This window comes from Bubalus kerabau, chromosome 5, assembly GCF_029407905.1.
Source record: "Bubalus kerabau isolate K-KA32 ecotype Philippines breed swamp buffalo chromosome 5, PCC_UOA_SB_1v2, whole genome shotgun sequence".
NCBI lineage: Eukaryota > Metazoa > Chordata > Mammalia > Artiodactyla > Bovidae > Bubalus > Bubalus kerabau.
Genome location: NC_073628.1, coordinates 51,586,940 through 51,603,510, shown reverse-complemented (window position 1 = coordinate 51,603,510; position 16,571 = coordinate 51,586,940). Strand labels below are relative to the sequence as shown.

General features: G+C 40.5%; 1 protein-coding gene and 1 long non-coding RNA gene across 2 annotated transcripts in view; one reads left to right on the top strand and one right to left on the bottom strand.

Moving 5' to 3' along the window:
- LOC129652731 (uncharacterized) overlaps positions 1–8,047 on the top strand; it is a 28,532-nt gene extending 20,485 nt beyond the window's left edge. Inside the window, exon 3 of the long non-coding RNA XR_008714715.1 lies at positions 7,769–8,047. This is a non-coding gene — a long non-coding RNA (uncharacterized LOC129652731). The remainder of the gene's footprint in view (positions 1–7,768) is intronic.
- Positions 1–16,571, bottom strand: part of HEPHL1 (hephaestin like 1) — a 112,533-nt gene that overhangs the window by 23,074 nt on the left and 72,888 nt on the right. The window contains exons 13-14 of the mRNA XM_055581661.1: positions 13,070–13,209; positions 10,402–10,542 (exon numbers count right to left, since the gene is read on the bottom strand). Of these exons, the coding sequence (XP_055437636.1) occupies positions 10,402–10,542; positions 13,070–13,209 (281 nt within the window). The remainder of the gene's footprint in view (positions 1–10,401; positions 10,543–13,069; positions 13,210–16,571) is intronic.

Genomic DNA, 16,571 nt, shown 5'->3' with positions numbered 1-16,571 from the left:
CACAATAAAGAGAACTCCACAAACTGCCAGAATACAGAAAGGACACCCCAAACTCAGCAATTTAAACAAGATGAAGAGACAGAGGAATAGCCAGCAGATAAAGGAACAGGATAAATGCCCACCAAACCAAACCAAAGAGGAAGAGATAGGGAATCTACCTGATAAAGAATTCCGAATAATGATAGTGAAATTGATCCAAAATCTTGAAATTAAAATGGAATCACAGATAAATAGCCTGGAGGCAAGGATTGAGAAGATGCAAGAAAGGTTTAACAAGGACTTAGAAGAAATAAAAAAGAGTCAATATATAATGAATAATGCAATAAGTGAAATTAAAAACACTCTGGAGGCAACAAATAGTAGAATAACAGAGGCAGAAGATAGGATTAGTGAATTAGAAGATAGAATGGTAGAAATAAATGAATCAGAGAGGATAAAAGAAAAACGAATTAAAAGAAATGAGGACAATCTCAGAGACCTCCAGGACAATATTAAACGCTACAACATTCGAATCATAGGGGTCCCAGAAGAAGAAGACAAAAAGAAAGACCATGAGAAAATACTTGAGGAGATAATAGTTGAAAACTTCCCTAAAATGGGGAAGGAAATAATCACCCAAGTCCAAGAAACCCAGAGAGTCCCAAATAGGATAAACCCAAGGCGAAACACCCCAAGACACATAGTAATCAAATTAACAAAGATCAAACACAAAGAACAAATATTAAAAGCAGCAAGGGAAAAACAACAAATAACACACAAGGGAATTCCCATAAGGATAACAGCTGATCTTTCAATAGAAACTCTTCAAGCCAGGAGGGAATGGCAAGACATACTTAAAATGATGAAAGAAAATAATCTACAGCCCAGATTATTGTACCCAGCAAGGATTTCATTCAAGTATGAAGGAGAAATCAAAAGCTTTTCAGACAAGCAAAAGCTGAGAGAATTCTGCACCACCAAACCAGCTCTCCAACAAATACTAAAGGATATTCTCTAGACAGGAAACACAAAAATTGTGTATAAATTCGAACCCAAAACAATAAAGTAAATGGCAACGGGGTCATACTTATCAGTAATTACCTTAAACGTAAATGGGTTGAATGCCCCAACCAAAAGACAAAGACTGGCTGAATGGATACAAAAACAAGACCCCTGCATATGTTGTCTACAAGAGACCCACCTCAAAACAGGGGACACATACAGACTGAAAGTGAAGGGCTGGAAAAAGATTTTCCATGCGAATAGGGACCAAAAGAAAGCAGGAGTAGCAATACTCATATCAGATAAAATAGACTTTAAAACAAAGACTGTGAAAAGAGACAAAGATGGTCACTACATAATGATCAAAGGATCAATCCAAGAAGAAGATATAACAATTATAAATATATATGCACCCAACACGGGAGCACCGCAGTATGTAAGACAAATGCTAACAAGTATGAAAGAAGAAATTAACAATAACACAATAATAGTGGGAGACTTTAATACCCCACTCACACCTATGGATAGATCAACTAAACAGAAAATTAACAAGGAAACACAAACTTTAAACGATACAATAGACCAGTTAGACCTAATTGATATCTATAGGACATTTCATCCCAAAACAATGAATTTCACCTTCTTCTCAAGTGCACATGGAACCTTCTCCAGGATAGATCACATCCTGGGCCATAAAGCTAGCCTTGGTAAATTCAAAAAAATAGAAATCATTCCAAGCATCTTTTCTGACCACAATGCAGTAAGATTAGATCTCAATTACAGGAGAAAAACTATTAAAAAATCCAACATATGGAGGCTGAACAACACGCTGCTGAATAACCAACAAATCACAGAAGAAATCAAAAAAGAAATCAAAATTTGCATAGAAACGAATGAAAATGAAAACACAACAACCCAAAACCTGTGGGACACGGTAAAAGCAGTCCTAAGGGGAAAGTTCATAGCAATACAGGCACACCTCAAGAAACAAGAAAAAAGTCAAATAAACAACCTAACTCTACACCTAAAGCAACTAGAAAAGGAAGAAATGAAGAACCCCAGGGTTAGTAGAAGGAAAGAAATCTTAAAAATTAGAGCAGAAATAAATGCAAAAGAAACAAAAGAGACCATAGCAAAAATCAACAAAACCAAAAGCTGGTTCTTTGAAAGGATAAATAAAATTGACAAACCATTAGCCAGACTCATCAAGAAACAAAGGGAGAAAAATCAAATCAATAAAATTAGAAATGAAAATGGAGAGATCACAACAGACAACACAGAAATACAAAGGATCATAAGAGACTACTATCAACAATTATATGCCAATAAAATGGACAACGTGGAAGAAATGGACAAATTCTTAGAAAAGTACAACTTTCCAAAACTCGATCAGGAAGAAATAGAAAATCTTAACAGACCCATCACAAGCACGGAAATTGAAACTGTAATCAAAAATCTTCCAGCAAACAAAAGCCCAGGTCCAGACGGCTTCACAGCTGAATTCTACCAAAAATTTAGAGAAGAGCTAACACCTATCCTGCTCAAACTCTTCCAGAAAATTGCAGAGGATGGTAAACTTCCAAACTCATTCTATGAGGCCACCATCACCCTAATACCAAAACCTGACAAAGATCCCACAAAAAAAGAAAACTACAGGCCAATATCACTGATGAACATAGATGCAAAAATCCTTAACAAAATTCTAGCAATCAGAATCCAACAACACATTAAAAAGATCATACACCATGACCAAGTGGGCTTTATCCCAGGGATGCAAGGATTCTTCAATATCCGCAAATCAATCAATGTAATACACCACATTAACAAATTGAAAAATAAAAACCATATGATTATCTCAATAGATGCAGAGAAAGCCTTTGACAAAATTCAACATCCATTTATGATCAAAACTCTCCAGAAAGCAGGAATAGAAGGAACCTACCTCAACATAATCAAAGCTATATATGACAAACCCACAGCAAACATTATCCTCAATGGTGAAAAATTGAAAGCATTTCCTCTAAAGTCAGGAACAAGACAAGGGTGCCCACTTTCACCATTACTATTCAACATAGTTTTGGAAGTTTTGGCCACAGCAATCAGAGCAGAAAAAGAAATAAAAGGAATCCAAATTGGAAAAGAAGAAGTAAAGCTCTCACTGTTTGCAGACGACATGATCCTCTACATAGAAAACCCTAAAGACTCCACCAGAAAATTACTAGAAATAATCAATGACTATAGTAAAGTTGCAGGATATAAAATCAACACACAGAAATCCCTTGCATTCCTATACACTAATAATGAGAAAACAGAAAGAGAAATTAAGGAAACAATTCCATTCACCATTGCAACGGAAAGAATAAAATACTTAGGAATATATCTACCTAAAGAATCTAAAGACCTATATATAGAAAACTATAAAACACTGGTGAAAGAAATCAAAGAGGACACTAACAGATGGAGAAATATACCATGTTCATGGATTGGAAGAATCAATGTAGTGAAAATGAGTATACTACCCAAAGCAATCTATAGATTCAATGCAATCCCTATCAAGCTACCAACAGCATTCTTCACAGAGCTAGAACAAATAATTTCACAATTTGTATGGAAAAACAAAAAACCTCGAATAGCCAAAGCGATCTTGAGAAAGAAGAATGGAACTGGAGGAATCAACCTACCTGACTTCAGGCTCTACTACAAAGCCACAGTTATCAAGACAGTATGGTACTGGCACAAAGACAGAAATATAGATCAATGGAACAAAATAGAAAGCCCAGAGATAAATCCACGCACATATGGACACCTTATCTTCGACAAAGGAGGCAAGAATATACAATGGATTAAAGACAATCTCTTTAACAAGTGGTGCTGGGAACTCTGGTCAACCACTTGTAAAAGAATGAAACTAGAACACTTTCTAACACCATACACAAAAATAAACTCAAAATGGATTAAAGATCTAAACGTAAGACCAGAAACTATAAAACTCCTAGAGGAGAACATAGGCAAAACACTCTCTGACATACATCACAGCAGGATCCTCTATGACCCACCTCCCAGAATATTGGAAATAAAAGCAAAAATAAACAAATGGGACCTAATTAACCTTAAAAGCTTCTGCACATCAAAGGAAACTATTAGCAAGGTGAAAAGACAGCCTTCAGAATGGGAGAAGATAATAGCAAATGAAGCAACTGACAAACAACTAATCTCGAGAATATACAAGCAACTCCTACAGCTCAACTCCAGAAAAATAAATGACCCAATCAAAAAATGGGCCAAAGAACTAAATAGACATTTCTCCAAAGAAGACATAAAGATGGCTAACAAACACATGAAAAGATGCTCAACATCACTCATTATCAGAGAAATGCAAATCAAAACCACTATGAGGTACCATTTCACGCCAGTCAGAATGGCTGCAATCCAAAAGTCTACAAGTAATAAATGCTGGAGAGGGTGTGGAGAAAAGGGAACCCTCTTACACTGTTGGTGGGAATGCAAACTAGTGCAGCCACTATGGAGAACAGTGTGGAGATTCCTTAAAAAACTGGAAATAGACATGCCTTATGATCCAGCAATCCCACTGCTGGGCATACACACTGAGAAAACCAGAAGGGAAAGAGACACGAGTACCCCAATGTTCATCGCAGCACTGTTTATAATAGCCAGGACATGGAAGCAACCTAGATGTCCATCAGCAGATGAATGGATAAGAAAGCTGTGGTACATATACACAATGGAGTATTATTCAGCCATTAAAAAGAATACATTTGAATCAGTTCTAATGAGGTGGATGAAACTGGAGCCTATTATACAGAGTGAAGTAAGCCAGAAAGAAAAACACCAATACAGTATACTAACGCATATATATGGAATTTAGAAAGATGGTAACAATAACCCTGTGTACGAGACAGCAAAAGAGACACTGATGTATAGAACAGTCTTATGGACTCTGTGGGAGAGGGAGAGGGTGGGAAGATTTGGGAGAATGGCATTGAAACATGTAAATATCATGTATGAAATGAGTTGCCAGTCCAGGTTCGATGCACGATACTGGATGCTTGGGGCTGGTGCACTGGGACGACCCAGAGGGATGGAATGGGGAGGGAGGAGGGAGGAGGGTTCAGGATGGGGAACACATGTATACCTGTGGCGGATTCATTTTGATATTTGGCAAATCTAATACAGTTATGTAAAGTTTAAAAATAAAATAAAATTAAAAAAAAAAAAAAAAAAAAAAAAAAAAAAAATAAAAGCATCAATTGTTTGGCACTCAGGTTTCTTAATGATCGAACACTCACATCCATACATGACTACTGAAAAATCATAGCTTTGACTAGATGGACCTTTGTTGGCAAAGTAATGTCTCTACTTTTTAATGTGCTGTCTAAGTTGGTCATGGCTTTTCTTCCCAGGAGCAAGTGTCTTTTAATTTCATGGCTGCAGTCACCATCTACAGTGATTCTGGAGCCCAAACAAATAAAGTTTTTCCATTGTTCCCCATCTATTTGCCATGAAGTGATGGGACCAGATGCCATGCTCTTCATTTTCTGAATGTTGAGTTTTAAGCCAACTTTTTCACTCTCTTCTTTCACTTTCATCCAAAGGCTCTTTAGTTCCTCTTCACTTTCTGCCTTAAGGGAGGTGTCATCTGCATATCTGATGTTACTGATATTTCTCCTGGCAATCTTGATTCCAGCTTGTGATTCATCCAGCCAAGCATTTTGCATGATACACTCTGCATATAAGTTAAATAATCAGGGTGACAATACACAGCCTTGGCATACACCTTTCCCAATTTGGAACCAGTCTGGTGTTCCATGTTCAGTTCTAACTGTTGTTTCTTAACCTGAATATAGATTTCTCAGTAGGCAGGTAAGGTGGTCTGGTATTCCCATCTCTTTAAGAATTTTCCACAGTTTGGTGTGAGCCACACAGTCAAAGGCTTTAGCATAGTCAATAGAGCAGAAGCAGATGGTTTTCTGAATTCTCTTGCTTTTTATATAACCCAACAGATGTTGGCAATTTGATCTCCAGTTCCTCTGCCTTTTCTAAATCCAGCTTGAACATCTGGAAGGCCATGGTTCACGTATTGCTGAAGCCTGGCTTGGAGAATTTTGAGCATTACTTTCCTAATGTGTGAGATGAGTGCAATTGTGCAGCAGTTTGAACATTCTTTGGCATTGCCTTTCTTTGCGATTGGAATGAAAACTGACCTTTTCCAGTCCTGTGGCCACTGCTGAGTTTTCCAAATTTGCTGGCATACTGAGTACAGCACTTTCACAGCATCATCTTTTAGGATTTGAAATAGCTCAACTGGAATTCCATCACCTCCACTAGCTTTGTTTTTATTGATGCTTCCTAAGGCCCACTTGACTTTTCATTCCATGATGTCTGGCTCTAGGTGAGTGATCACACCACTGTGGTCATCTAGGTCATGAAGATCTTTTTTGTATAGTTCTTTTGTGTTTTCTTGCCACCTCTTCTTAATATCTTCTGCTTCTGTTAGGTCCATACCATTTCTGTCTTTTATTTGATATCTTTAAAAAAAGGTATCCTTTAAAAAAGAATACCTTAAAAAATGGGTATCCTTTTTTGGTGGGATCCAACATTCTCCTGTCAGTGGTTGTTCAGAAGCGAGTTGCAATTTTGGAGTTATTGTAGGAGATTAGCACAATCCCGTCCAAGATGACAGAGTCCTGAGGGAGCTTACTTTTCTTAAAATGCTAACTTGCACTCTTCATCACATGCATGCCCTGATTAAACTTTCTTATCCAACTTGCCTGAACTAAGTTAGTTTCTTGCTCCTACCCCAAATCTCTGGGTTCTCCCAAAACTTTCAGACTTATTTGAGACTCCTGTAGGGACTGAATACCTCTGGCTCTAATTTAAAAAAGAAAAAATGCTCCATTGCCACAATCTATAATCATTTTCCTTCCTACTCTGACAGCCCTCCTATCTAGGACTCTTAGAAGTCCAGTCAGCCTAGAGGAGTGGAGCTGTGTCCTTTGTCACTCTTCACCAAGAGGGTACACCTACCAGGAGGGGTCACGCCAGCTTTTCCAAAGCCCTACCAGAGCCCCCTCAACCCTCAGGCCTGATAGGCACCTTTCTTCCTCCCTCTGAAGCTGCTTCAACCATCAAAAATAAATATATTTAATAGTTTTTTTTATCCATTTTAAACCATTTCCCTCTTCATCAAAGCAAGAAGGGAAGAAGAAAGTACAAAACATGTAAAGTAGAAAAGATGATCACATTGCTGTTTAAAATACCACCATGAAGATAAAACCATTATTAACATTTTGGCTTATTTACCTTCTGGTCTTTCTTCTATACTTGTATTTTGCTTAACAAGTCTTTACCATGTAATTTAAAACTTTTTTTTTCATTAAAACTTGTTCGTTAAATCTTTCTTACATGTCATTTTATGGCTACACAATGGTCCACTATAAAAAGATTCCAAAATTTACTTGTTTCTCTGTATATAGACATTTAGATGGTCATGAAAAGTTTCTTGAAGCAGGTTGAAGCAGCTTTTGATACTGCGAATAGGAAGTGGCAGAAATTAGAATAGTAACCAGCAAAGATTTTACTTCCCACAACCCCATCCTTGAACAGGTACCATGCTAACTTTTTGATTCATTAGATTGCTTTCTTATTTTTTACATCTTTAAATTTTTGATTTAACGATCTTTATTGAAATTGCTATAGCATTGTTATAGTTGTTCTGTTCTTCTGTGTATTCTTACCACCTCTTCTTAATATCTTCTGCTTCTGTTAGGTCCACATTATTTCTGGAAAAGATCAGGTTTCATTCCAATCCCAAGGAAAGGCAATGCCAAAGACTGCTCAAACTACAACACAATTGTACTCATCTCACACACTAGCAAAGTAATGCTCAAAATTCTCTAAGCCAGACTTCAACAGTAAATGAACTGAGAACTTCCAGAAGTTCAAGCTGGATTTAGAAAAGGCAGAGGAACCAGAGATCAAATTGCCAACATCCATTGGATCATCAAAAAAGCAAGAGAGTTCCAGAAAAACATCTACTTCTGCTTTATTGACTCTGCCAAAGCCTTTGACTGTGTGGATCACACCAAACTGTGGAAAATTCTGAAAGAGATGGGAATACCAGACCACCTTACCGGCCTCCTGAGAAATCTGTATTTTTCAGGTCAGGAAGCAACAGTTGGAACAGGACATGAAACAAGACTGGTTCCAAATCAGGAAAGGAGTACGTCAAGGCTGTGTACTGTCACCCTGCTTATTTAACTTATATACAGAGTATATCATGCAAAATTCTAGGCTGGATGAAGCACAAGCTAGAATCAAGATTGCCAGGAGAAATATCAATAACATCAGATATGCAGATGACACCACCCTTATGACAGAAAGTGAAGAGGAACTAAAGAACCTCTTGATGAAAGTGAAAGAGGAGAGTGAAAAAGTTGGCTTAAAGCTCAACATTCAAAAAACTAAGATCATGGCATCTGGCCCCATCACTTCATGGAAAATAGATGGATAAACAGTGGAAACAGTGGCTGACTTTATTTTTTTGGCCTCCAAAATCACTGCAGATGGTGATTTCAGCCATGAAATTAAAAGACATTTGCTCCTTGTAAGAAAAGCCATGAGAAACCTAGACAGCATATTAAAAAGCAGACATTACTTTGCCTACAAAGGTCCATCTAGTCAAAGCTCTGATTTTTCCAGTAGTCATATATGGATGTGAGAGTTAGACCATAAAGAAAGCTGCACACTGGAGAACTGATGCTTTTGAACTGTGGTGTTGGAGAAGACTCTTGAGAGTCCCTTGGACTGCAAGGAGTTCTAACTAGTCAATCCTAGAGGAAATCAGTCCTGAATATTCATTGGAAGGACTGATGCTGAAGCTGAAACTCCAATACTTTGGCCACTTGATGTGAAGAGCTGACTCATTTGAAAAGACCCTGATGTTGGGAAAGATTGAGGGCAGGAGGAGAAGGGGATGACAGAGGATGAGATGTTTAGATGGCATCACTGACTCAATGGACATGAGTTTGGGTAAACTCCGGGAATTGGTGATGGACAGGGAGGCCTGCGTGCTGTGGTTCATGGGGTCGCAAAGAGTCGGACATGACTGAGCAGCTGAACTGAACTAAGCCCAGACTCCCAGTCCATCCCTCTCCCACCCTGTGCCTTGGCAACCACAAGTCTGTTCTCTATGCTATGAGTCTGTTTCTGTTTTGTAGATAGATTCCCTTGCGCGATATTTTGGATTCCACATGTAAGTGATAGCATGTGTATAACTGAGTCAGTATGTTATACTTTGGAGTTTGGCACAACACTGTAAATCAACTATATATTTCAATTAAAAAACAATTAGAGTTTTATCTCTTTTATAAAGCTTTTCTTAACTGTTCCTAATTAAACGAGTCTTCATGGATTTTCTTTCTCTGAAATTTTATCAACCTTCTCAGATATATTCTTGAAAATCTTCACCACTTAGAATTTCAACATGTATAATCTGTATTATTGCTGAAATGATTTGTCTTGTCTGTCTTTTCTTTTTTCTTCCAAACTCATTTTAAGCATCTTGAGAGAAATGCATGGTTAAGAGCTCAGGTCCTGAGGTCAAACAGGCTCCACCATTACTAATGTCTGTCCTGGTTGACCTCTTTACTCCTCTTTGCCTCAGTCACCTGTTAAATGAACATAACACCACCAGATTTCATCAATAACAGGATGTGCATTTTCACAATTTAGCATATCTGATGCCAAGATGTATCTTTCCATCAGTGGCATGTTAAAGTTTAATTGGCAGCATTTAAAAAATATATTTATTTATTTGGCCACTTTGGGTCTTAGTTGCAACACACAGGATCTTGCAGTGCATGGGCTCCAGATCTCAAGGGCTCAGTAGTGGCAGTGTGCAGGTTTAGTTACACATGGGGTCTTAGCTCCTAGGTCAGGGATTGAACCGGGTCCCCTGCATTGGGAGGCAGATTCTTAACCACTCAACCACCAGGGAGGTCCTGACAGCACTTTTTTTTTTCTTTAATAACAAAGTAATGATGGCCATTATAATCAGTGGTATCAGGCTCAATGAAATATGTTAGTGTCTACCTCCCTGAGTTATTATAAGAATAAGTAAGTTTTTAAATTTTTTTCTAAATTTAAAAGCTGGCACAAGGTTAACATTCAATATGTACTAGCTGTTATTATGTCTTAATACCCTTTAAGGACTCTAATTGAGCCCTAGAAACTCCATAAACAGTCATTGGCTGAATAGTAATTTCGTATCAGGGTAATGGATGGAACGTAATGGAGTAATAATCTTACAATGAGCTTTCCAAGACCTGTCAGAGATCAGACAAGAAAGAAGTTGAGCCTGGAGTACTCATCAGCATGGAGCAGACCTCTGGGGTAAGTTACCTGGCTTTGTGACAGGCACTTGGAGCCGCTTCCCACTATCCACGTCCTCCACACCCTGGGCTGAGATGGAGTAGGGCCGACTGGCCTTGTTCATAAATATGATCAGGATGGAGTCCCCCACCTCGGCGTGAATCATTGGGCCTAAAGGCAAAACACAGGTCTGTGTGCATTATCGTTGCTCTTTTCAACATTGGTGTAATTCACATGTGGGTAGTATTTGACAAAATAAACAAAGGTTAGCCTTGTTATTAGTGTATTTCCTCTAGCAGGTGACATTGGTTAGCATTAAATATCATGTCATGTTTTGCAGTTGGATCAATCTGGTTTCAAATCCTGCCTCCTTCACTTACTTATTAGAGAGGCTTTGAGTAAGTCAAGTAAACTACCTGAGTCAAATTCCTCATCTGTAACATGGTCTTACCTTTCTCAAAGGGTTACAGTAAGGATTAGATAAAGTAACATATGTAAAGTGCTAATTTCAGTAAATTGAGACATAGTAAGTACTCAATAAATGCTTAAATTTTTACTACTGCTGAGACATACTCTTCAGGAAAAACTATATCCACAACACGTGGTGACTTTCCATTATAATCCCTCTGTGTGTAACCTTTGGTTAGCTTAAAATTGCTCATTATCTGGTAAATAGATATAATAATAGTGAGGATGCAATGAAATAATGAGTATAAAAGGAATTTCTAAGACAACAAAATTAAAACATAAACATATTGATTTATGATCAATATGGTGATTTCACTAATGTATGTCCAAATATCCAATGCTATTTCTCAGTATTTGGATACCTGCATGAGACGTGCACTCTTCAGAAAGTTGTGTCTACACATTTCTGTTAGAAGCAACCAGCATGAGTGCCAATGGAAATCGGCACACACATCCCTGGAGAGGTCTGTACCCTCATTGCCGTGGGATGCCCTCATCCAGCACAGGTGCCCGTTGGTCCCCAAAACAAGGCACAAATGCAGTTTGCTCAGCCACACTGACAGAGCATGACTCACACAGGGATCACTTGAGAGAGGTGGAAACAGACTTCCAGTGGAAGCACCTCAGATCTGATCCCTGAGGTTCTTGGAATGTATCTGCACACTATGTTCACAGGGAAATAACACTCACAGTTGAGTCTGACCACGCACATCCATTGTTCACTGGTTCAACCGTGGTTTTAATGCTTTCCTGAGAAATGCAGTTGGCTGTCGGTATTCATGGATGCAGACATAGAGGGACAACAGTATTAAGCCATTTACTGCAAGAGCCTTGAGCATTTTGGTGCCCGTGAAGTTCCCGGAACCAATCTCCTGGAACCAGTCCTGGACTGTACTGATAAAGGCCTAAATAAATCTGAAATTTGTTGGACTATTATTATCTTTAAAACAAATACTTAGAATGAATCAGACAGTGTCTGTAAAGCACGCTGTATTTTTTAAATGATAAAGCTAGAAAAGAAAAATTTAGGTGTGTTTTTAAAAGTAGTTTTGGGGTAGAGTTACAGATGGGTCATGTGCATACATGTAATAAAATCAACATATTTGCATTACCACTTAAATTGCACATGCTTTGCTGTTTTGGTGAGAAGGGGTGAAGCATTGATGACCAGTGTGCTATCCTGGGGCCTTGGCAGTTTCTGGGGTTCAGGCCTCTCCCTGATCTGCAGCAAACAAACAGATGGGCCTTCTGCTCGCCTGACTAAAGTGGTGCAGAGCTTGCCTCTGATGTAGCCACTGGTCTTTGTCCTTTTCCTGAGCAGACCAAACTGAGCCCAGCCCCCTCTGCAGAATCAGCACCCATTCCTCAGAGATCTGTTCTCTGACTTAGAGACTGAAAAGAAGGAATGTTCCCATGGGAGATGACTCATTGGTATGAAAAACAAGCTTGGGAGCTGATGTTAGCTGATGGTGAAGATGGATGGGCTGGTTAATAATTTATGAATCTAATAATCATGTGGTGCATTATTTTGATAATAAGAAACATATTAAAGCCTTAGCATTTATATAAATTGCCTTGTACATTTACAAACAGAAAAGTCATCTAGATTAGCCCTCTGCTTTAAGATCTCTTCACGATGGGGTGACACTCAGGTGACGACAAGTAGGGAAGGTTAGCAAGAATACCTTATCCTATCTCTTGGGCAGCCCAGGGTGTCAGACAGATGGAGTCAGTTCTGAGAAGGCCAGGAAATCAGGGCCCCCGGAACTGAATCCATGCTGTTCACCCAAGCACTGCTTCTTGAGTAAAAGGTTTCTCTTTTGTCAGAATGATTTTCATGGCACTGGCCATGGATGACTTTGGAGAAGCTATGTGAACATTATGCCTGCTGTTCTGAGGCACTGGTGTTTCAGATGAAAGTTTCCTGGCTCAGCAGAGGGGTGGCCAAGGACATTCATGGCAGCAGGTGCTGGTTAGACTGCCTGGATGACAGGGATTCCTGTTTGTGTGTCATCTGCTGGTCTTCTTATGCTACTGTTTGTGCAAGCTGAGCACACAGCACGCTCCCTGATGATGGGAGAGCAGAAAGCTGTCTCCCTTGGATGAATGCAGTCAGGCTACTCTGTTGCTTCCATTCCTTCTTGGACAGATGTCTAACCGGGTGTCTGTGTGTGTGTGTGTCTGTGTGTGTGTGTGTGCTGGCAGTGCACAGCTGTGATCTGTGCCATACCCAGGAGTGCCAAATGCTCCTCTCGTGGCGGTCGAGCTTTGATCTCTACAAATTCTCCATTGGTGTATTCCCTGTAAACCACTTTCTTGTACTGAGAGCCGATCCAGTTTTCAGTGTGGTTCATGAATATATCTCCGTGTCTGCAAATCAGAAGCAACAGGAATTAAAGTTGTTAGAGGGTAGAAAAACCTTGAGTGCTTCTGCATGATTTGGAGGTGCGGGCACTGGATCGGTGCTTCGGAAATCTGGCTATGATCAGGATCTCCCTGGGGAGCTGGCCCTTCACATCAGACTTTATGGAAGTGGGGCCAGGAATCTGCATTTGAAAGCATCTCTGGGGCTTTAGGTGTGGCAGTCCAGCATCAGCCTACATTCCACTCTTGGGAACCACTGCTCTAGAGCCCTGCTGGGACACAGAGAACAGACTCGTGGATGCAGTGGGGGAAGGAGAGGGCAGGACGAATTGAGAGAGTGTCACTGACACACATGCATACCACCATGTGTCAAATAGAGAGCTGCTGCTGCATAGATAGCCAGCTGGCTGCTCTATAACACAGGGGGTTCAGTTTGATGTTCTGTGATAGCCTGGAGGGACCAATGATGGGGAGAGAGTGGTGAGTGGTGAGGGAGACTCGAGAGGGAGGCGATATATGCATACTTACAGCTGATTCATGTTGTGCGGCAGAAACCAACACAACATTGTAAAGCAATTAGTCTCAATTAAAAACAAACAAACAAACAAACCTTGCTGGGTGCTGCATAGGGCCAGACTTAGTCAGAGACTCCTAAAGGCACTTTGAGATTACATTCGCTTCCTGGGACCAACCAACCTCACACAAATGTTCATCCATGCACATGCGCACACCCCACCACCCTGCATTCCTTCAGATTTCATATGTTGTTCTGTACCCTGCTATGTTTTTCCACTGTAAAGATCTCAAGAAAGTCTGTGGGTTGTATATTGCGCATATGCATGTGTGCAAAGGCTCTTCAGTTAGGTCTGACTCTTTTTTGACCCTGTGGACTGTAACTCACCAGGCTCCTCTGTCCATGGGATTCTCCAGGCAAGAACACTGGAGTGGGTTGCCATGCCCTTCTCCAGGGGATCTTCCAACCCAGGGATCGAACCCATGCTTCCTGTGGCTCCTGAATTGCAGGCGGATTCTTTACCACTGGGCCACCAGGGAAGCCCCATATTCTGCATATACTTATATACAAATATAAATACAGTTGATTCTTGTTATTCACAATAGTGTGCTCTAGAGAGTCACCCCAAATACTGAACCATTGTTCCTAAGGGAAATACAGGGTTAAGTTCCTTCAAATCTCTGGTTACAATATATTTATCAACAGATCAATATATAAATTCGATAGATGTGTGTTTCTGTTTAAAGACATATCATGTGATATATATTACTGATCCATAATCACTGAACTCATGATCGATAATACACTGACTCATGCCTGAATGAAGCTTATCTAAAACCTGTTTTTCCTCTGTTAGGTATATTACAGCACTACCTTCCGTGCTTAGGAATCCTAGACAGCATTTCAGCCCTACTCTGGGTGGGGAGGGACATTTTAAACAGCTAAGTCACCAACAAAAAGCACAAAGAAGAAAAAAGTGACACTAAATAGATGACTAAAAGAACAGTCGGGAGAGCTAAAACAAGGAAACAGAGAGATGCCTTGTTGGTTTGATCTCTGCTGGGAATGTGAACATCGGGTGACACAAATTTTTCACTGTTCTATTCGTATCTGCAAGTGACCATTGAAAGCACCACAAGAATTGATTTGAGAGTTACAGATAAATTTCAGCAAGTGGGCAAATTTGCAAATATGAAATCTGCAAATAATGAGGATCAACTCTATATTTTATCTAGTAACAACATAGATCACTACAAGAGACAGAAACAAATCTATCAACTTCATCTCCAAAATATATTGTGTCTCACATCCTTCCATTTTCCATGGTCAAACTGCCCACACTATAACCTAAGTCACCGACTTCATCTGTTGATTCACCCGTATTAACTGAAACTGTTCCTAACCATGTTCTCTGCTCCCAATTCTCCTCCCTTCCCTCTCCTCTCTACACTACAGGCAGAGAGATCCTAAACTACACATTTGAATACGTCAGTCCTTGTCGAAAAGATTTTTATGGCTTCCCACTGGCAGACTCCTTGATTTAGCTTTCATACCCCTTTCCCTGATGCGAAGAGCCAACACATTGGAAAAGACCCTGATGCTGGGAAAGACTGAAAGCAAAAGGGGAAGGAGGCGGCAGAGGATGAGATGGTTAGGTAGCATCACCGACTCAATGGACAAGAATTTGAGCAAACTTTGGGAGACAGTGGAGGACAGAGGAGCCTGGAGGGCTGCAGTCTATGGGGTCAAAATGAATCAGACATGACCTAGTGGCTGAACAACAACAAAACTTCCCCACTTGTCTCTGCCAAGCTCCCAAACCTGGTTTCCCATCACCGCCACCCAAACGCTCTATGCTCACGCAGTTCTACACACTCCCTCTCGTGAACCCTGCAGGCCCTCCACACCTGCAGGGCTTTCCCATGCTGCCTTCCTGTGCTGTTCACCTCTTCAACAGGCCCTCCCTTCAAAGACCACCTCCTCCCAGAAGCCTTCCCTGACCACCCACCCTCTCCCCCTCCCACAGTGCCTGCATGACTCAGCGTGTTTGCTCTAATCTCATCCCCCACCGGAACATGAAATCTGTGTGGAAAGGACCTTGTGTGCCCTTCTCAGCACTTTGCACAATCCCGAGCACACAGTAGGTATTTTACAAATGCATGTATATACCTTCTACCCCACACTGTGTGCTTTCCAAGGAAGAAAATTTTCTTCTACTTTTATTTTCCAGGAGTCCTAGAAGCATGTGTGGTGGTGACAAGCCCAGACTCTTGAGCTACCTGTGCTGTTTTCTAGCTTCCCTCCTCTGCAAAATGAGGTGATAATAATTCACCCAACTCCCAGGAGTGATGTGAGGATCATAGGAGTTGGGACATGTAAAGCTGTGTCAGTGTCAGACACCTGTTAACAACCACTTGAGCGCTTACTCTATCGTCATCTCACTGGGAGGTCATGTAACAGTGCTGGGCCAGAGCTGATGGAGTGGGAAATGCTAAGCAAAAGGCCTGGCTTATGAGAGGTGGTGCTCAATAGATGCTGAGTCTTACCTCAAATCCCAGGTTAGTTAAATTACATGCGCATCAGTCCACAAGTTCAAGAGTGCCAGGAAGTGAAGTGAAAGTCGCTCAGTCACGTCCAACTGTTTGCGACCCCATGGACTATACAGTCCATGGAATTCTCCAGGCCAGAATCCTGGAGTGGGTAGCCTTTCCCTTCCCCAGGGGATCTTCCCCACCCAGAGATCGAACTGGGGTCTCCTGCATTGCAGGCAGATTATTTACCAGATGAGCTATGAGGGAATTCTCTATAGCAACCTACTCTCTGTTTTCAAATTCCCTCCCACTGCATAGATGCT